Source organism: Equus quagga, chromosome 1, assembly GCF_021613505.1.
Source record: "Equus quagga isolate Etosha38 chromosome 1, UCLA_HA_Equagga_1.0, whole genome shotgun sequence".
In the NCBI taxonomy this organism is placed as follows: Eukaryota; Metazoa; Chordata; class Mammalia; order Perissodactyla; family Equidae; genus Equus; species Equus quagga.
In genome coordinates, this window is record NC_060267.1 from 123,596,803 (window position 1) to 123,619,395 (window position 22,593).

Genomic DNA, 22,593 nt, shown 5'->3' on the forward strand with positions numbered 1-22,593 from the left:
ATTTGCTAACCACTGAGGCTGGGTATGATTGTGAGCAGGTGTGTACTTCTGTTTTCCCATTTGTAAATCTGGGAGTATTATCTACACATGAATGGCCTCAATTCATTATAGGGATTTCCTCTGAGTGATTGAGGGGTGTTAAATAAATTTAGGCATTGGGATATTGAATACACCTCTTATATCTAGATTTGAGCTTCCAGGTCTTGGGAGTTATCTTTAGGTAAACTCAGAAAGCAAGTTCATGATTAGGAAACTAATTGAAACACAAGAGCAGAATTTGGCCTTCAGAGTTTTAAAAAATTAACAATTGATCATTGAAAATGATATCCTGCTCTTTCCCAACTTATCTGCCATTTTACAATATTTTTCTCTTTCCATGTGAACAAGTAAATAAATAAGGTATTAAAAATCATTAAGTAGACCCCTGCCCTGTATCAAGGCACCCACAAAGTGACTCAGATTATATCCCATTTTACAGCTGAAGAAATTGGAGCTGAGCGATGTCATGTGATTTGCCCAGAATCACGTAGCAATCTGAGGTCTTACAATTCTTAGCCCTTATATTTTTTTATGCCACGACCATTAAAGTGTGCATTTGACTTTAAGGTAACTTTGGCTTCTTTCCCCCTCTCTCACATCTAGGATTGTGAATTGCCTTCTTGTCACCCTCCCCCAGCTGCCCCAGAGGCACGGAGAAGCATACACGGTGCACCAAGAACTCAGTGGCGATTTGGCTCTTGGACTCCAGTAAGAAATAGACCGAAAGAAGTAGAGAGGGTGGAAGGGAGGCAGATGTGCTCTGATAGGACTATAGAAAGTGGGTTACTGACCAGTGAGCAACCGTTTCAAATAACATTTCTGCATTATTTTATTCTGCACCCAGTGCTCAGCCACTTGTGGAAAAGGTACCCGAATGAGATATGTCAGCTGCCGGGACGAGGACGGCTCTGTGGCTGACGAGAGCGCCTGTGCGACCCTGCCTCGACCCGTGGCAAAGGAGGAATGTTCTGTGACCCCCTGTGGGCAGTGGAAGGCTTTGGACTGGAGCCCTGTAAGCAAGTGAATTCTTTGGAATTGGGAGAGGATTGAGAGAACTGTAAGAGGGATGACTGGTGGTAGGTCCCTGAGGTCAATGGCTACTACTTTAGACTTGGACTGAGTTTGTGACTTAAATTATTCTGCTCCATATATGTGCAGCTGGTATGAATCTTAGCCAGATGTGCAAGAAATGAACATTTTTTTAAATGTGTAGATCAACTTACAGTCTGCTTATGCCCTCGTCCTCTGGGGTTGATTGGAAAACTCAGTCTTAATTGAGTCACACCAGAATGTAGTAGGCTCATGGAGTATCAAACATGGCAGGGGGAAGGGGATGAGTAAGGAGAGGGCCTCTTAGGTTGAATCTGGGTGCCTCCTGCATCCTGTGGTCCCTTGAAGTCCAGTGGCTCTTGGCTTCCTTGCCAAGAGTGAGAAGTGGGAATCCTCATCCAGTGCTGTGGACTGAGCGTTCTGTACACACCAAGCACCATCTCTGGGCTTCTATAAAAGTAGAAAAATCTTTGTCTTCAGGCTGCTCCTGCTTTCCATCTTGCAAAAACCCCAGAGTCCAAGAAATATAAAGCTTAGGATAGGTGAGGAAATGTCACAAGGAAAATGGAGATTAATATCTCAATAAATATCATAACACAGATATGAAATTTGAGAGGTGGATCCAAAGAGAGTTGTGTAAAAGTCCAGACCTTGAAATTTACTGGCTGCGTGACATTGAGCCATCTGGTTAAAGTCCTTAAGGCTCAGTTTCTTCTGCTCTTAAAAGAAGACCAAAAAGAATACCTACTTTATAAGGTTATTGTGAGGATTATACGTGTTAAGTGTTTGTTTAGCACAAAATAGTTGCTCAGAAAATGGTGGATAATCTTATTCTCATGCATAGAGTCTTCAAACATCCATCCATCCATCTATTTATCCATCATCCACCCATTCGTGTGTCAGATTTATGTGTCTATTCACCAGGTATTTCTAAAAGCTTACTGTAGAAAGAGCAGTGAACAACAAATAAGAAAGTCCTTGCCTTTATGAAGATTATTCCAGTGGAGATTCCAGTCAATGAACAAATAAAGAAATAGATATACAATATAGCAACAGATACTAATAAGTAATAGAAAAAATTCAAGCAGAATAATGGCATAAAGATGGGATGTGCCTTTAGAGAAGGTAGTCAGAAAAGGCCTGCACTGAGCAGGCCTTAAATGAAGGGGTGGGGGGTGGTGAGCCATATGGATATCCATGTGGTACAGCGAAAGGCCCAGCAGGTGCAAAGACTCTGAGATAGGAGTGTTCTTGGCATGCTAAAGAAATATCCAGGGGCCGGCCCCATGGCCGAGTGATTAAGTTCGCATGCTCCGCTTTGGCAGCCCAGGGTTTCACTGGTTCGGATCCTGGACACGGACATGGCATCACTTGTTAGGCCATGTTGAGGTGGTGTCCCACATGCCACAACTAGAAGGACCCACAACTAAAATATACAACTGTGTACTGGGGGAATTTGGGGAGAAAAAGCAGAAAAAGAAAAAAAAGATTGGCAATAGTTGTTAGCTCAGGTGCCAATCTTTAAGAAAAAAAAAATATCCGTAAGGCCAGTGTGACTGGGGTGCAGTGAGTGACGAGTGATAGGGGATGAGTCAAAGACATAGCCACTGGCCACATCATAAAGAGTGAAGGTAAGGACTTTGGGCATTATCCAGAGTGAATTGGGAAGTCACTGGAAGGAATGACATGATCTGACTTTTTTCTTCAAGGGTTATATATGGATAACAGACTTGGTTGGGGGCATCAAGATTGTAAGCAGGAACCCAGCTGAAAAGCCATTGCAATTGTCCTGGCCAGGGAAAGTGATGGCTTGGACTAGGGAGTTGATAGTGGAGATGATGAGAAGTGGCTGGACCAGGGGTGTATTTTGAATACTGAGCTGACAAGATTTCTTCATGAAATGGCTGTGGGTGGGAAGAAAAGGGAGGCAAGGATGACACCAAGGGTTTTGGCCTGAGCAACTGAGTGAGTGGTGGGCCATTTATGGAAAATGCACATTCATGAATTTATGACTGCCAAATGACTGACCCATTCTCTTTCTGAACGTTCAACGTAGTGCTCCGTGACGTGTGGGCAAGGTAGGGCGACTCGGCAAGTGGTATGTGTCAACTACAGTGACCATGTGATCGATCAGAGCGAGTGCGACCCAGATTATATCCCAGAAACCGACCAGGACTGTTCCATGTCTCCGTGCCCTCAACGGATCCCAGACAGTGGCTTGGCTCAGCACCCTTTCCAAAACGAGGATTATCGCCCCAGGAGCGCTAACCCTAGCCGCACCCACGTGCTTGGTGGAAACCAGTGGAGGACTGGCCCCTGGGGAGCAGTGAGTATTCGCTGAGTCTTTCCCTAATTTGCCTTCTTGTCTTTCACTTCAGGCAGCATTTGTAGGGAAACAGACTAGAAATGCCTTTGGAGCATTTTTTTCTCATGAGGGATTGACACTGTACATTTTCATTTGTTTTGGGTGAACCGTAATGGGTTAATTGCAGTTCCTGAAAAGGTGTCACACGATGCTGTCTGCGTGCACCTCAAAGCTACCTTAACTTACCTCCTGGGTGTTGGAGGAGGTGTCACTTTGGGTAATATGATCAAGCGGCCTCCTGGAAGGTACTGTGAAGGCCATGATGATTGATCCTGGAGGCGGCAGAGCACTTCTTGCCTGGAGAGAAGTTAAAAGGGCAGAGGAACATTTCTGAAAGGGAGCTCTTAATGAAAGTCATTTTCCTTCTTGCTATTTTCCATATGAGTGCCATCTCAAAGTGGCACAGTTGCTGTGTAATTTGTAGTAGTAGATCTTTGTCCCAGATTGAGGGGAACCACTAGTCTAGGTGGAATCTGTGCCTAAGGGAGAAGTACCATGACCTAATGGTTATCAGCACAGGCTCTGAGGGCAGATGCCTCTGTTTGACCCAGGGACTGGCACTTCCAAATTGGGGGGTCTTTGGCATGCCCCCTCTCCTCTTTGAGCCTCAGTTTCCTCATCTGTAAAGCAAAGTTAACAATATTTCTGGCTTTCCTTTATCGTTGTAAGAATTAAATGCAATGATACAAATAAAGTGCTTTACACTCCGCCTACCGCAGAGTGAGAACTTAATGTCAACAATTATCCTTATTATTAGCATTGTCTTTCAAATTAGGAAGACCTTGAAAAAATATTTAATATTGAAAGGAAAAATATGCTTTGGAATTTTTTGATTTTTTTACTAAGTAATTTTCTGAAAACTAATTCTATTGTGGGATACTGGACACGTCTAGAGGAACTGCACGAGAGGTAAGGCAGCACAGGACCCTGGGTAGGTGTCGGGAGGTAGGCGTTTACTAATCACTCCGAGGTCTTCTTTTTAGTTGTTTACTATTAGTTTCCTACTAGTACTGCCGATTGTGTTTAATTATTTCTGGACTAAAAAGCATTAGAAGGAAGCTGTCTGTTTCCCACCGTGGTTATGTTTCAGTCAATTAGATTTACTTTCCTGTGAATACTGATCAGCCACTAAGCATTTTCACCCACTGCAAGTGTTAGTTGTATGCAGAGCAGCTGCCAAGCTGCCCAGGACCTTCGCCGTCTCATTCTCCTCCCTTGCTTCCCTCTTTAAGGCTTCCTTTGCCTGGGTTAGAAGATTCTGAGTCTGAGAAATTAAAGCGTGATCAAGAGATGTCAATTCTTGATTAAGTAAAGGGTGATCAACCAGGTGCGCCACGATTTTTCTGGTTGAAAAAATTCCAAACTCACACGTGTATTCTAATAATAGCGCCAGAACTTTCTTTAAAAAACTTTTAAGCTATTCTTGTTTAGGACTACCTTTGGAGATGATGCATTCTTTTAGGATTGAATGATTCTGCCCTTGGGCAGAGTTCCCAATTAGGGAGGATTAAGCAACCTTTTGCAGCAATGGGCAACACCATTCTTTTCCCCCATTGTGCCTGTTTTTTGTTTGGAGATTTTTTTTTCTAAGTTAAGTGAGGCTGAAGCTAGACAATGTGATTTTTCAGGCCTGGCTCGATGTGCCTGATCTACTCCCAGGAGCCTGTGGGATGTACGTGCGTCTTTGCATGGTGTAGTGCACAAACTGTACGTGGTCTTCCTGCCTCCCATGGCAGGAAAGGCAGCAAAGACTCATAAACACTAGAGAATGGGAATCTAAAGTTTGCAGAGGATTCTGGAATAATAACCTTGTTTTATAGTCGATTTCTGCGTAAAACTGAGCCCTGTCTGAGGTTTTCTGTGTATTATCAATTAGAGGTCTCTGGCTGCAAGCTTTCAAGTGAAAGCAAAACAAACAAAACTTGTTCATTTAGCCTCAGGAGAGACAGAGACCAGAGCATCTTCAGGGATCTAGCTCAGGAGTTGACAAGATTTTTCTGCAAAGGGCCAGATAATAAGTATTTTCAGCTATGTGGACCATACAGTCTCTGTTGCAACTAACCAGCTTTGCTGTTGTAGCAAAAAGGTAGGCATAGACAATACGTAAATGAGTGGACATGGCTGTGTTCCAATAAAGCTTTATTTATAAAAACAGGTGGCAGGCCAGATTTGGACCCCTGGCTGTGGTTGGACAACCCCTGACCTAAATGGGTCTAGATCTAAAGGATAATTTCTTTAAGGAGTTTCTGTCTTAATGAATCCCTTTCAACTCTGAACCACCCTTGAATTACTCTGTTCAGTATTCAAATTCCCAGGAACGTCTGATTGGCCCAGCTTGTTCCACTTGTCCACTTCTTAACCAGGGAAGGGCAGAGTATCTTAATACTCTTAATAGACAGTCTATCTTAATGGACAGTCCCACCAAGATGGCATCCATTGGGGGCAGAATGGTTCCTTAAAGGAGAATTGGGCTGCCAGATGTAAGGAGAAGTATACTAGGCAGGTAAGAAAAACAGATGTCCATCAGCTCTTGCTTCTCTAAAAGCCCCATCCTCTCTTGTTTTGTCCAGTGTGGATGATAAGTGCAGGGTTTGTTCAAAGGAATGTTTACCTAGAAAAATATGTCATCTAAAGAGGACGGGAAAATTGTTAACAAAAGAAGTCCAGAGTGAACTTGTGCAACATAGGAATTATATTAAGAATCCTTGTTAATCAAAAAATGGCAAAGTTGGACCTGGAGAAAGATTATATACAACACTTCTCCTGTCTATGGGAATATAAAGACCCAAAAGGACTGTGGGTTCAGACATGTGCAGGGCAAGTTCAAGACTGTGCGGTTCAATTGCTTGACCCCAGCTAAGTGCTATCTCCATCTCTTTGGTGAGATTCTTAGTAGGAAGCGTCTGATTGGTCATTGGTCAGCCAGTGGATTACTTGACCTTGGATCAGATGTCCATCCTTGCTCCAGTCAGCCATTTTGAAGGGAGGGTAGCGTGTGGTTCATAGAGCTGTTGCTTCCAGAAACTTTAAGTGGACCAGGCAGTAAATCCTGTGACAGTACTATGGAAGCTAATAGGAACACAAGTTATGACACTGGACCCTCCCTCAAGGTGCTTACCATTTTATTGGGGCAATAACGCTCACCCATGACATAATAAAGGAATAATACAAGATTATATTATCAGGGGGACACACTCAAGGGCCAAATTATATATTTCAAATCTATTTACAATATGAAAGGTCATTCTTAACATTCTGGTCACCAAACAAAGCCAATAAAAATAATAGTTCTCTGTGGGTTTTTTTGTTATGTACTCAGCTGTTTAAAAGTAGAAAACAAATATTTTCACATTTAGAGTAAGTATACCAGAACCCTCAGAGAATAGAGGTAGAATTTTTGTAAATCAAAAATTACCTAACTATTTTCTCAGAATTCACAAATCTATTTTTCTGCTCTCCATTTTAAAATTAAACCCAATATATTTTAAAATCACTCATAATTTGACAGGGAAATTGAACTGAGGTCCAATACAATAAGCAAAAATCTATGTTCACCTCTTTATATGAAAGAAGCTGACCAGCAAGAAGCAGTATTTGCTAGCACTTTGGAATAACGTTGGTTTGAGCTGGGGTTTGATAGAAAGCACCAATCAGCCATGAGAACCTGGAACTCAAAGCATTGTTGCAAATGCAGTTGGAGTCTTCATAATTTGTGGGAATTGCATTGCTTTGAGGACTAGATGGGTATTTTACAGGCAAACTGATTTTACAAATTAAGGGTCAGAGTGAAGGATAGGAACAAACACATTGGGTTTCAAAAGATAAGGAGATTATGGAAAGAAAAAAGCACTCAAGATGTAGATAAATAAGAGAGCTAAAAGACGCTTGTGTGGGAAATTAACTGAAATGCAAATATGATTCCATGGCAGCCGTGAGAGGGAGGAGTGAACTGAAAGAGCGCCTGAGGAGAGATTTCTGAATATGGAATTCAGTTACGTTCCCTGGGGAATAAAAATAAAGAAAGAAAACAAATCTTGCTGCCCTTAGTCACTAAAGTAGAGGCTATTGTCAAGGGAGAGAAGGGAACATGACCTGCGAGGAAATGATGTCTAAGTGACATTCCATGATGGTTTTCTTTGGGCAATTGAATGAGTTAATATGGAAGCTTAATTTCAACAACTGGCAATTCGTTAAACGTGTAATTTGAGCTCTCTGTTGAAAGGGAAGTCAAATGTTGGTTCTAAATAAGCACTTGGAGTTTTGAAAAGAAAAGAATTTCTCAATAGACTGTGGTATCAGTGAACACCTGTGTACCTCTCAGAGATGCAGAGAGGATAAAGGAGGACAGTAAATAGGACCGCTTTGGAAATCACAAGACATTATCACTCATTGGGCATTTATTGAACACCTACTGAGGGCCTAAAGCATACAGAGAAGAAGCCGTGTTTCTACCTTCCAGGTATTTATAAGACGTGTACATTAAACAACCCCAGGGAGGGGAAGTTCTCGAGATTGCTTTCTGTCCATTGTGGACGACTTGAGAATGGTTTCTGTCACATTTGTCTCTGACCTTTCAACCAGCTGCTTTTTGTGTCCCTAAAATGGAGATCAAGGTGAGGATTAACCTGTTGACTGATGTCTGATGTGTTCAGTGTTCCAGTACCTGTGCTGGTGGGTCCCAGCGGCGTGTGGTTGTGTGTCAGGATGAAAACGGATACACCGCAAACGACTGCGTGGAGAGAATAAAACCCGATGAGCAAAGAGCCTGCGAATCTGGCCCTTGTCCTCAATGGGCTTATGGCAGCTGGGGAGAGGTGAGGGGGAACTGCCCATTTGTATTTCCTCTGCAAAAAAACCACAGAGTGATTTTGCCACCAAACTGTGTCATTGTTTATAGTTTTTTTTAAGGAAGAAGAACTAACTCTAGTTAAAGCGTCTTGATTTGGGGTTAACTAGGAGAACTGTCTTAATTCTGGACCATTTTAAAAGTGCATTTATTACTAGTTAGAGACAGCTTGAATACATGCGAGAGGAAAATTAGGAAAGGATGCAGATAAATGCTAATTTAAAGTGTTTGTTAACCTCTCCTGCTTGAAAAATGGACACTTTAAAAAAAAAATGGACACTTTTAAAGTGATTGAAGATATGTGTTAAATTAGTCCATGGAAATTTTGTCATCTTCAGTTCTGAGGTGTTTGTGAGGCACTCTTGTTCATGGCATAATGTCTCCCAATATTTCAAATCCCTGATGAAACCAGAATGCATAGGTGCTATTATTCCTATCAGAGGTGATGCATTTTAAACATGAAAGTGAATAATTAGCTGTATATTCTCAAATAATGAAATTCTTCAGCTGTTACCTTTTTTAAGAGTTGCCTGCTATGATCAATGAAGGGCAATAGAGTATTCGGACCAGAAAAAGCTAGGTACCATTCCCAGCCCTGGCTCTTATAAGCCTTGTGGCCTTGGCAAATAATGTAACTTTGCCAAACATCTATATATCCTCTTCTATAAATGGGGATTGTAATGGCCCCAACTTCATAGTATTTGTGACTATTGTATGCGATAGTGAATGTCAAATGCCTAGCACACAGCCTTCAATCAGTTAACTGCCATTATAAAAATTGTTGTCATTAGTATTAATATCATTAAGTTGGGTTTTGAGCCACAATTATGTGTAGCGCTTACATGTTTATTTTTATGTGTTTGATTAACCAAGAATATATCTCTCTACTCTTGAATGAACAGGGAGAGCACATATTTAAAGTTTGTTGAGTTGTTCTGTTTTGACTGTAAAATTTATAAAGTAAAACATGAAGATTAACATCTTGGAGACCCTGGTGCCAAGAGGGGGGCAAAGACAAATGAGAGATGGATGGGCACGTTAGTCCACGCTCCTGGCTAACAGAAATCACGTGTCCACGTTTCACAGTTTCATATACGTAACCTAGTCATCATAGGCAGTCATAATGGAGATTTTTGTTGACTTTCCTTCATAGTACGTCATTCTGGAGGGCTTTGCTGAAAGGCAGGAAGGGGGAGTCAGGCTTTGAGACTCATGTGTTATGGGTTTCCCAAAACTCATCACAAAGTTCTGTCCTGTGGGATTTGTGATTAAGCTTCTGTAATTGGATTGAAGCCAAGAGAGTACACGCATTCACTGGGATGCTTGCTGTCAGCACGGACCAGATCGTTCCAGATTCTGTGGGAGATCTGGCCTTGACACAGCAGGGAAACCGAATGTCAGTGTTCCTGGATGTGAGCACAGCAATACTGTCCAAGAAATACAACTTGTTCCTGCCTGAGAAGTTTGGATCTAGCCAGGAGCCAGAACTTTATCCAACATTCCCACCACACTGTTTATTCATCCTAGGGGAAGGTCATAGTTATCCTAAGATTTGGAGATAGAATAAAATATTTTAACCTCATAAAGGTCTGTGAAGATTGGAGTCACAAAATAACCAAAGATTGGTGACAAATTCTTGGAAGCTGCCAGAAAATAAAACTGGCTAAGTCATTATTTCCTTTATTTGGTACTGGGTGTTTTTTGAATTTTTGGTTTTTTGTTTGATTTTTGGTTTTCTATCTGTCAAAGAAATGACTATAATCTTACCCTAGACACTTGCTGTTGAATTGACCTTGATCAAGTTAACTAACCTCTTTTAAGCTCAATTGCCCCCGCAGATAATTGTACTCTCCTCTTGCTGAGCTAATGTATATTGGAGCACTTAGTACGGATGAAGAAGAAGCACTCAATAAACGCTACCTACCATTAAGGTAGACGCTCCAGTCTGTTGCATAGGTTACCGTGGATAATTCAGCTTGGTTCTCTCTAGAGACTTACCTTGCCCAGCGCCATAATAGAATTTTTGGCTAAGAAATTTTTCTCATTGGAAAAGAAAATTTGCCATTGGCTGTTCAGATAAAATAACTACAGCTTTCCTTTCCCTTTTTCCAGTGTACTAAGCTGTGTGGTGGAGGCTTGCGAACAAGACTGGTGGTCTGTCAGCGGTCCAATGGTGAACGGTTTCCAGATTTGAGCTGTGAAATTCTTGATAAGCCTCCAGACCGTGAGCAGTGTAACACACATGCTTGTCCACAAGACGCTGCCTGGAGTACTGGCCCATGGAGTTCGGTACGGCCCTAACTGTTTGTTTGTTAACCAAACTATCTAACTAGCATACGCAGTTCCAAGATATTCTGGGGCACTCCTCTGCAACAGATAATTGTCATGTTCATGAGGGCATCCCTGAAACTGTGCTATAAATAGTCAATTATTTTCTTTATATTGGCATACAACAGAATTAATTTTTTATGATAGTACCAAAGTGACTTCACAGAATACGTGTACCTCATACAGGCCTGGTGCCAATGCCAAGAAGTAGCTTCCTTTCCTAGAAGAACTAAACTATATATATTTGTGGGTTTTTTTAGACTAGATAACTTCATGTAGTTATTAAGCTCAGAGTTATTTAAGCAGACAGACAACTCAGTAGCAGACATTCTTTCCTTTTCTAAGCTGTGGTAGTTTTGACTTTTTTGGGAAGACACCTGCTTATTGAGGCCAAAACAATTTTTTCTTCAGTGGCTATAATTTGCCTCTGTGTGACTCGGGTACAACTCTCAACATAATCACCACAAAGACTGTGCCCACAAAATTGACTGAAATCATTTGGAAAATGCAAAAGACCAACAGTAGACTCATTGACCTGGTACCTTTCAAGGTGTCTGAAGTGTTCTCTCTCTTCCACCAAGACACGAAGCCTATTTGAGACCATTTTTTGCTTTGGTCATAGGCTTCCTTTGCTATCTGCTTAGCTGACATTGTCAGACAGGTTTGCCACTGTAAATACTATGCAAACTTCTGGGGCAGCTCTTGCAAACGGAAGGATCAGCTATGTCAAAACAATACTTTGGCAAAGTTGTGCCATAAGCTGTGGAACCATTAGGGCTGTTTCATGTAAATAGAGTAAATGTTCTTGTAAATACATTAATTGCACTGAAGCTGAATTTAATATTATATTAAGTCATATCCAGAAGCCTTTTTTATTCCATATGGTTCTGAGGAAAAGTCTTAACCATTCCTGAAGCCAGCTAAAGAGCAGATTAACTGAAGTGAATCTGGTAATGACTAATACCTAATGACGCTTCCAAGAGCCAAGGGTTTCAGTGTCTGAGACTGTGTGTGCAGGTAGAACACTAGCTGTGTACCCACTGTACTTAGTGTATTGAGTAGAAATCTGGAAGAATTTAGAGTATCATCACAAATTTACTATTTAGCTGGGCTGTAAGGATTTTATGCAAGAACTTAAGAAACGTCACTCTGAGTCAGATGTTTAGTTTACCCGGAGCATTTTATCTGCAATCCTGGCACCCTTCCAAATGAACATTTTGAGAAAGTTCAGAAATAACCTTAGAATGTCAGGAACATCCTCTGACGTCCTCAACTTCCGTAAGTCACCTATTAACATATTATTTTTCATGAAATTTTCCCTCTTGAGCCCATTAAGCTTTTACCCCATTTGCTCAGCCAACAGCAACACCACACCAGAGTTATGTTCCAAAAAGTCTACTAGCTCTCTAAGAAGTTGTGTTTCTTTAATTTTGACCAAAAAACATCTCCTAACCCTCAGAAGGAGTGTATGGGTGTATATATAATATAATAATATAATTTATATTGTATATATTGTTATATACTATATATAGCATTATACTACCATACCATAATAGTATACATAGTAGTATGCTATACTACTATATATACTATCTATATAATACTATACTACTATATATAATACTATATATAATATATACATTAGTTTCCACAGCATTCTCTTCCTTGAACACTTTCTATATATAACTCAGATTTTTTTTTACACAGGATCACCACCATCCCTCATAGATATTTTAAGAGCTTAAATGCTTAAATTCTGAAATATGATCTGCTAATTAATTTAACTAAAGACTGTAAAGTTTTTTTTATTGTAGTAGTTCTTTTTGGGGCTGCACACAGTTTTCTAAAACACGCACAGAGAAAAAGAGACAGATTCTGATGCTCTGTTATGCACAGGAGCGAATGCATGGATTTTAAAAATATTTTTGCTGCCTATATGATTTTAATGCTTCCTTTGCAAAGTGATCATTATTCTAATATATATTTAAATGCCTCTGCAGTCTGGGAGCAAGGGCACTTCTGCAAGGCTTTTAATTGTGATTTTAAAAAATTAAAAGCATTTTATTTAAATAGATACGTTTGTAATATATTACTTAAATACACGTGTCTGAGGGCAGTCTTTCAGATTCTTACTGTAGGATTTTGATTTTACCTTTAGGTTTATTTTTGTGGATGCTGTGGTACAATTTCTTAGTAATTCTAAATTTAAGCATACCTCAGTGAATTGTCTTAATAGCCATAAAGCCACTTCTATGGTGCTTCATCATTGTAACTGACAGTGAAATTAACAACAAAAGGTATATTTGAGGTGCTAACATGTTGCTTTCAACGGAAAGCAAACTAGATCTCTTAGAAACCAAGGGTAGCAATGAGTCCTTGAGCTGCTTGCTTTCTCTCCCCAGTACTCCCACGCTGGAGATCTTGGGGAAAAGCACTGCTGCTGTGTGAGTAGGCTTCTTCCAAGGTCAAATGGAGATAGCCTAGTTCAACAATTGTTACTAAGGAGCAATGTTTAGGAAACAAACTCCAAATCGCTGTTAGCATGGCTTCTAGAGTCTCTAAAATGAAGCTTCTGTAAACGTGGGGTTCAAGTACCCATCTTAGACCCTTAGTTCTGGCACAAGTCATTGCAGATTTACAATCATGATTGTGAAAAACGTCCTCCAAAAATTCAGCCTTAGTGTCCTCTTATTAATGTGTCCTTGCACTCTTACTTGGCAATGTTTTGTTTTTGAAATAAGGTCTGACACTGACATGCCTTTCAGTTGGCTCCTGCGGCCAGTCCCAGGAGCAGACTGAGTAGTGAATACATGCGTCCCATGACTCGAGGGATAAATTTGAAAGAGAGCTCTTTACTGTCAAACCACAGCAGAAAGTAGGTTAAAAATCCACAGCATTCCAGAGTAGGCTGATTCATTGGGATAAAGTAAAAAAGGTTGCTAGGTGATGTCACCTAACCAAGACGGTCCTGTAGCATTCCTTTTTGCATTGTCCCATGTGTCTGCTTGCTGATCATCTTGGCGCCTATGGTTCTCCTTAGGAGAAATTGCTTGTTTGGGTTTTTCATGACAAACCTAAAAGTGTTCTCTGAGCCTTGCTTTAGGTGCTTTGGAATAATGCTTGTCGACCTGAATAATGAGAATTTATGAGCTCACGAAGGAACTGTGCTTTTGTTTCTGCCTGGCCAACTTATGAATTTGTGTCTACCTCATTTTCATACTAAAGTTTGCAGCTTCTGTAGGTAGGAAGAGAAAATGTCTGACATCAGTATTTTATCACCTCACCGCATCTATCTCTAGCAAAAATGAAGATTGTAAATATCGTTACCATATTTTCTGAATACAGTTTTAAGCAGCCAAGCCTAGTATTATCTGAATATTTTGAGCAGTACAGATTTCTATGTGTTTATATAATAAAGCATATTTATTTTTTCCATGTTATTTAATTTTATATACAATGTTTAAAATTTAGTGTTTATCAGCAGACTGTAAAGGCAAATAGGCAATGTGAATTAGAAATGCATGTATGTTTCTTTTGCTTCTAAAAGGATGCATTTTAATTTTGTAAATCCCCTCCAACCTGTACCATCCCTCTCCCAAATCCGAGTAGCCAACTGGCAAGCTTTCTGTAATTAGATAGTTTAAAATGTGTATTTTAAAGGGATAACTTTAAAAAATATTTCAGAATTGGAAATGATGCTTAGTGATATAAACAAAAATATGAGGCTTAACATTTTGTTGGGTTTTTTTCTTTTGTAATCCTGTTGTCTTGATTCATTGAGTCTCAACTATGAAATATGAATGCTCCATTTATTGAATTTGTAGGTAATGATAAAACATAGCCAGAAGACAAAATAAGTGATTAGGAGAAATGGTTCTGAACATAGGATCTAGGTACGGGAGAAAGCTAACCTAATGTGCATAAATTTGACCACACCTCATTCTTTGTGTTCAGATAGCTGTAAAAGACAACATTGGTCAATTTTGTTATTTGTTCACCTGCAATACATTTCAGAAAGCATTTCTTATTAAAGAAAATATTGTACCAATAAACTTGGAAGTTTTAAGAGAGTCTGCACTTTTCAAAAAATTATAAATCATAAAGGTGACTCCAGATGCCTATTGGCTCCACATTCCCCTACTGAGACTCCATTTTGTGCGGTAGTTTATTATGGTAATTGAGGATGAAAGCACCGAAATAAGGGAGTCTGTATATGAGTTTGAGATTTTTTTATAAGGTGCTAAATAAGATAACTTCTCCAATGCAGATGATGATAGCAAACTTGTACTGAGTATTTACTGTGTACCAAGCCACATTAAGCAAATACACATCACATTTAGTTCCCACGTTACCCTATGAAGGAGGTTTTTATGAATCCATTTGACTATGTGATAATCTACTTTAGTGATAAGACTTGAATGTCAGTATACTGACTATATTAAACCTGCTTATTTTGGTAGAAAAAAACTGCCCATGATCGAATGAATTTTTTAAACTTCTGTTTATAGTCAATAAAGGATATGCCTCAAACTCCATCTAACCTTATATAGCTAATGTTGACATTGCCCGTTTGACTCCAACAACAGAAAATCCGGATTTATTACTATTATTGGTAAATTCCTGTAATTACTGTTATTGGTAAATTCCTGTAATCCAGCAATTATGAACACTTCAAGCCAGTAGTTATATTTAGGGAATGGCAAAACATCTCTCACTTTCGTTTTATAGATATCATATTAGCCAGATTAGGAGGATGATATAAAGATTTGACCATAAGGAATATCACATTAAATGCATATGCATTTTTAATGAATATGACATTTTTTTACTAACGAAGACAAATCTTAAACGTTCTGCTAGTGCCTTTTAAAAAAGAAATAAGAAACACATTGTTTGGATGTATCAATATGGAATATAAAAAATAAGATAGCTTTTATTTTGTTTTTTATTTTTATTTTTTTAAGATTTTATTTTTCCTTTTTCTCTCCAAAGCCTCCCAGTACATAGTTGTGTATTTTTAGTTGTGAGTCCATTCTAGTTGTGGCATGTGGGACGCCGCCTCAGCATGGCTTGATGAGGGGTGCCATGTCCGCACCCAGGATTCGAACCGGTGAAACCCTGGGCTGCCGGAGCGGAGTGCACAGACTTAACTGCTCAGCCACGGGGTCAGGCCCCATGGAGTATAAAAAATAAGATAGCTTTTAATTGAAACATTATGACAAAGTTTACCTGTATTCAGTGTAGACTAAGTCTCTATAAACCACTCATCTCAAATATGTTCAAAATAAGCAAAACACTGGCCTGCATCTGTTTCACTGGAGATAAACTGTAACTGGCCTTTTTTTTTCAGTGTTTACTGTGTTCGTATGCCTATCAGAAACTCTGTTCCTGCCTTCTAAGAGCTGATATTTCGTGATGGCTTGACGGATTTCTGTTTTTACAATTTTAAAAAGTCCAAAGGTGGTGGGAGCCGGGGTAGGAGGGTTATTAGACCCTGAGGAGGAGTGTAGGGCCTCTGGCTGACTCACGTCAGTGAGTTGTTCTTCCGGAATGGAAAGGAATGGGAACTTTGGAATGTGGAGTGGGAGGCAGAGGTTGAGTCCGAGTCTAATTGGTTGGGAGCAAATCCTGATTAGTAAAGGCAGTTGAGGAAGATTTATTTTATAGGGAGGAAGTAAAAAAAATTGGGATCATTTCTTTAAAAAAAGTCATTAATTTTTCAGCAAATACTTTTTATGTGCCTACTCTGGACCAGGCACTGTTCTAGGTGCTAAGGATACAGCAATGAACAAGTCGGAGCTGTTCACTCTGGTGGAGAAAGGGAAAATTTGGTATTAAATAAAAACGAACTACACACATAATTAAAGAACTGACACTTTTTTTTTTCCCTGGAAGCCTCACTACAGCTTCACTACAACCTCACTACAAGGTTATGCCTTGACCAACGCAGTCCAATAACTTTCCACAATGATAGAAATGTTCTCAGGGCCAGCCTGGTGGCATAGTGGTTCACGTGCTCCACTTTGGTGGCCTGGGGTTCATGGGTTGGTATCCCAGGCATGGACCTACACATCACTCATCAAGCCATGCTGTGGCAGTGTCCCACATACAAAAAGAGTAAGATTGGCACAGATGCTAGCTCAGTGACAATCTTCCTCAAGCAAAAAGAGGAAGATTGGTAACAGATGTTAACTCAGGCCCAATCTTCCTCACCAAAAAAAATTTTTTAAATGTTCTCTATCTTTGCTTTCCAATATGGAAGCCACTAGCCACATGTGGTTATTATTGAGTATTTGAAATGTGGCTAAGTGCAACAGAGATAGCACATTTAAAATTGTATTTAATTTTAATTACTCTAAACAGCCACCTGTGGCTGGGGGCTACCATATTGGAAGGGGCAACCTCAGGCAACAGTACATCTTTAGCAGTTAATACTCAACTAGCCAAGAAATCAATAAACTTAAAAAAATAAGCTGGGGAGAAAAATCCTATGTTAGCATGTAAGGATTCCCTATGTATGATGCCCTTGCATCCAACATGTACCACTCTCTTGTCCTCCTCCTGTTTCATGCCTTTGTTTTGGAACACTTCAATGGGTGTTCCCTGACAGCTGGGCATTAGGAAAAACAGGACAGTGAAAGAGAGGTTATCAGAACCAGCTGTCTTGAGAGTAGTAACTCCAGGGGCTCAGTGTAAAAGCAGCTGTTAAAACAAACTCTCCTCTTGTGCATCTCAGAGTTCAAGTTCATCGTGGCAGTAAGTTCAGTTAAGGAGAAAGAATGTTTATGTGTGCAGTGGGCTGAAAGGGCGAGGCTTGATTGATGCTTTTTAGGAGAAGGCAAAAATGGAAAACACCAGGTAGCCACCTAGTAGAAGCTTGGATTCCAAGAGCTAATTCTCTCTTTGAAGGAAAAGTTTCAGGAAGGCAGCTTTTCCCATTCACTGAGCCCTGTAGGTGAAGGGTGAGAAGATTAGCTTTGTGGGGCTGTTTCAAAGACACATCAGAAGAATCAGAGTTGAGGCAATGTCTCCTCCATCACTAATTTTCATCATTTAACTTCTCCAAACTTAGCTTCCGAAGTGTTAAGAAAGCCCTTGTGGAGATTCATTCACCCACCCTATACTGACGTCCCCCAGAAATTAAAATTTATGCAACAACTTTGCCTGCAAATTGACTGATGATGTCATCAATTCTCTTTTCCAGTGGCCAAATTAAAATTTTCTTTTTTTCCTTTAGGGAGACACCCTGAATTAAGCTATAATTAAGCTATTTAGGTGGTCTGTTTTTTAGAAGCTCTTATTAATGTATTTTCCCTTTCTCAGGTTGTCATGCACTAAGATGGAAAATAATTCAAATAATTCTCCCTAAGTCACTTTCCTCTGAAATATTTCAGAAAGTGGATGAATTGATAGCTTTAGTTATGCACAAAAGAGCTGTTTTCCCCTGACTGACTTTTGCACAATGTATTTCCCTCCATAATTATAGGGAGGATTTTGATTTTTTATTATAACAATCACATTTTGGAGCATTTACTTTTTGCTAGGAATTATGCAAAGCAGTTCACCCACATTATGTAATTTAATGCCTTCTACTTGATGAAGTTAGCGCTATCAGAGAAGTTCACCAGTTAGTTCTAGGTCACACTGCTGGGAAGTGGCTGAATCAGGATTTGAACCCAGGACTGTCGGACTTTTAAGCCCCTGATTTGAACCAAGATGGAATCCCCTCTTTTTACTGTTTAGTTGGTGAAGTGGTGAAATGCAACCTCTGCAGAAAGAGGATGTCTACTATTTAAGATTTTCTGTTCTTCTAGATTGTAACTACTTGAAACATTGTGGAATTATTGAGCCGTTTACAAATTTTGCTCAGAGCTCTAAAGGGATGAGTATAAGAAAATTGTTTCTCTTAAAATTAAACCAAATAAAGAGCAAGATTTGGGCCTTTTAGAATATTTTGAGAAAAAAAGCTTCTAGTATTTATTAAGTACACATTGAGCGATATTTCTGACATTTTATTGTACAAAGAGAAATGGAATAATGAGGTAATAAATTGAAGTGTTTGTTCAGTAGATCTATGGATAATCAGGACAATAGATCAGATTTCGTTTAAGTCAGGGGATTTGTTGGTGATGATAAGGTTTGCTGAAGAATGTAATTTGCTTTGCACTACAAGTGAATGATGAAATTAAAATTTATTAAAAAGTGATCTCACACTAATAACACTCTGGTTGAAATAAAACACGGTAAATGCTCTGAGATATCTTCCAAACTATTTCTTGAGCTAAAACTCAGCTACAAGAGTTGAACTCTTCTTTTGGCAATGCTAGGTCTGATTCATTCCTGTTGGTAGGACAGTCAACCACTTTGAGATCTGTCCTTGCATTCTCTTCCTTTCTTTACGGCTCATTCTCCCAACTACTGGTGTATTCCTCTGTCCACATGGCAGGTGAATGATAAGACCTGGTTATGGTTTGGGAGCTGTGTAAGATAAAGGGAGGCAAAATATAATGGAAAAAACAGTGGGTTTGCTTCCTTTTTCTTAGCTAGGACAAAGAAAGAAATGTAGACATAGCCACCAGGTTTCAAGTGAAAAATCTGTTAACCAAATCATTTATTTAATTGCTCCAAACCTTCATTTCCTTTGGGCTGAAGAGTCCCACTGTTCAAGCTTGGTGCCTTACTCAAAGTAGGCATATCGTAAACAATATTGAAATGAATAAATGAATGAATGGATGAGTGAGCCCAGTGACTCCGGAGCTGAAATCCTTATTGCATTGGCCTAGAAATATGGAAATAAAGAGCTAGCTTGTAGGAAGGAATTGTTAAAAAGAAACACATAGCTTTGGATGGTGGAAGAGTATCAAGAGTGATTTCCTGACTGGCAGAGTTGTGTGGTATTTACACAGGACAGTGTCCTTAACTTGGGGAAACTAGAGTTTGGAGATGATGGGACCTTATGTCTCAAATTGTTCTGGAAAAGACTAACTAGTAATGGCATATATGTGTATATATACATAGGGAGGGAGGGAAGGAGCAGCAACTGTGGTGAAATGTTGGCACTTGGGGAATCTGAATAAGGGGATGAGGGGGTTCTTTGTCATGTTCTTGCAATTTTTCCTTAAGTTTGAAATTTTCAAAATAAGTTATTTTTTTAATTTATTAAAGAAACATAAATATGTTCAGAGTGTGTGTTTTATTTCACAAGGAAGCAAAGAGTAGGTCTGGATTTATTTCAGGACTTAAAAAAATTCTGACACATTTTAGGAAGCTGTTTTTAATCTTAGATTTGCACTATAACATAATACATTTGGGTGCTGTAGCCAGAGCTTGGCATAAACAGAATCTTTCCTAGTTTTTCATTGGCTTTTTTCCCATGATTTCCTCTTCTCCCCATCTGCTTCTCCCTTCCTTCCTCCACCCCCTCCCACCCATGCCGCTAAAATGAAAGGCTTCTGGGAATACTGGGGGGTTTTGCTCCCCTTTTCCCAGAGAAATCCAAGCTTTCATTGCAAGTCTTGCCAGTAAATTCCAGTAAATATTTGGCTATATGCAGACTCCCCTTTTTATCCACCGCTCTCCAGTCAAAGCCCAGATTCCTTTGAAAACTAAAGAGTTTTTTCAAAAATGTGTGCTATTTGTTTTCCTTGCGCTTAATAAAAAGCCGTCACCCAGCCAACTCACCTATTCATGCATTGCAACTTGCCCTTTCTTAATGAAATCATTATTTCCTTGTTGCTTATCTCTTAATCAGATGTGAAATATCCGGGAACCCCTTAGCTGTGGTGGGACATGGACACAATGTCAGGGAGGAAGTGCTGTCCAGAAGAGCGTGTTTGTTTATTGTAATTGAGACCTTCATTGCTGTGCCTAGGAACTGGTTGCACGTTGCACATGTCATGTTCTCTATAGACCAGGACTTCCCGACCCTTAGCCTGAGATCTTGACCTTGTTGGATTGACATTCAGCAGGCCCTTTACCAGTCCCATCCACAAAGAAGCTCTGAGTGTCTGCCCCGCATCAAGTCAATTAATATCAATTCCGTTCTGAGAACCTGTTGAAAGACTTTCTAAAACCTTGGGATAATTCAGTGGTTCTCAATTGGTGGTGATTTTTACCACCCACCCCCTGCCAGTGGACATTGGCAGTGTCTGGAGACATTGTTGGTTGTCACAAATAGGTTTGGGTGCTATTGGCTCCTAGTAAGTAGAAACCAGCGATGTTGCTAAGCATCTTCCAATGCACAGCATAGCCCTCAACAAGAAAGAATTATCTCACCCAAAATGTTGAAATAGTGCCAAGGTTGAGAAACCTTGAGGAGACATCTGGTGAGGAGAGGTAAGACTCATAATCAAGAGTCAAAGTTGAAGTCACAGTTGCAAGCCCCATGGAATGACACTGGTCATATCAGAAGGCACTTCTCTCTGGAGAGTTGGATTTTCCATGAAATGTTATGTGAGATTCCAGGAAGCCATCAAGGTCAGGCAACAGTTTTCAAGGATGAACTGAAAATATGAGGTCTCAAAGTTGCCTCACTAGACTGTGAAGTTGCAAACCAACAAGTGGTGTCATGCATTCTGGTTTTTTTTTGGGGGGGGGGACTTGTAAATGTGTGCAAATCTGTACAAGTATGCCCAATGTGATCCATAGACATTCTGCATGGCAACTTTGGCAGGAGTGTTAAACTTTGGAAAGGCATAAATGAGGATGAGCATTTCTAAGAAAACGAGAGTTACCCCAACATGTTCATATATCAGGATTTTTCTGATAGCACTGATACTTCATATGTCTATGTTCCTTTTAATTTTATGTTTCAGACAGTGCTTCCCCCATCCATGATAGCATTTGCACATATGTAGTGGTCCAGCTATATCTAGCAATTGGTTCCAGAGTTGATTACTTAAGTTTTTCTTTCAGTACTTTTTCAAAGTAGGATTAATCCTAGTGAGCATTTTATCTGGGAAGTGGGAGACCATGTTTCTGATTAGAGACCATGACAGCAATACAGAAAATATTCCATGGGTTGTAAATAGGTTTGAAGCAGGGTTTCCAAACCTCAGCACTATTGACATTGGGACCAGATAATTCTTTGTTGTGGAGGACTGTCCTGTGCATTGTAGGTCATTTAGCAGCATCCTTAGCCTCTGCCCACTAGGTGCTAATATTGCATCCTCTTGGTTGTGATAACCAAAAATGTCTTCACACATTGGCAAATGGCCCCTGGGAGCAATATCGGCTCTCCCTCGTAGTTCAGTGAATATCTATCTTCCAGCAGAACTTTCCTTTCCATATTCTCATGGGTATTAGGGGGTTATAGTCTGCAGCATTTCCCAAATCTGTTTGATAGCAAATCCTTATCGTTTTAAGTTAGAGAAGTCTTTGAGGTTATAAAATTGTTCCCTTTCTCCTCTCAAAGAAGATAAATCTTTATGCTGTGGAGATCACCAGGTTTTCACAGTCAGTTATTTCCCTACAAGTTTTGTTTGTTTGTTTGTTTTTTCCAAACTCATCAGAGGAAGCCAAACATAAGTGATCAGCTTTTCTAGATGTGTGGCAGTAACATGGCTTTCAGTACATGAACTTCTGGGGAAGAAAGTTTCTGAAGTTCTACCTCTCCACACCTCCCTTTTTCCACTTTGTAAGTGTTTTCTGCTTTAGCAGATGGCAAATGCTTTATGTTTACCAACCCCAACGTCCACACCACCCAGACACATATATATACTCTCAGAATGGCAGGCGCAACTCTGAGATCAGTGGGACAGAGAACATTTTAGATGATGAATCTCCTGGTCCTGAAAGGAAAATCAATCTCAATTCTTCTCCTTCAAAAAGGTCACTAATGATGGCCATAAACACTAGTAGTGACTCCAGAGCTTTGAGATTGGAGAAGAAATCTATCCATAGAAGAAAGGCGAGCAAAATGAACCCAAGACACTGTCATCAGCGTCAGAAGTTTTATGGTGGGACC

General features: G+C 39.9%; 1 protein-coding gene and 1 long non-coding RNA gene across 3 annotated transcripts in view; one reads left to right on the forward strand and one right to left on the reverse strand.

The window, feature by feature from the left end:
- ADAMTS9 (ADAM metallopeptidase with thrombospondin type 1 motif 9) overlaps window positions 1-22,593 on the forward strand; it is a 166,166-nt gene that overhangs the window by 86,421 nt on the left and 57,152 nt on the right. For both annotated transcript variants that reach the window (XM_046672362.1, XM_046672352.1), the window contains exons 24-28: window positions 643-747; window positions 884-1,051; window positions 3,146-3,415; window positions 8,107-8,268; window positions 10,413-10,589. In XM_046672362.1, the coding sequence (XP_046528318.1) occupies window positions 643-747; window positions 884-1,051; window positions 3,146-3,415; window positions 8,107-8,268; window positions 10,413-10,589 (882 nt within the window). The remainder of the gene's footprint in view (window positions 1-642; window positions 748-883; window positions 1,052-3,145; window positions 3,416-8,106; window positions 8,269-10,412; window positions 10,590-22,593) is intronic.
- The window catches only part of LOC124245152 (uncharacterized), a 41,124-nt gene continuing 19,591 nt past the window's right edge, over window positions 1,061-22,593 (reverse strand). Inside the window, exons 2-3 of the long non-coding RNA XR_006890197.1 lie at window positions 3,641-3,751; window positions 1,061-1,539 (exon numbers count right to left, since the gene is read on the reverse strand). This is a non-coding gene — a long non-coding RNA (uncharacterized LOC124245152). The remainder of the gene's footprint in view (window positions 1,540-3,640; window positions 3,752-22,593) is intronic.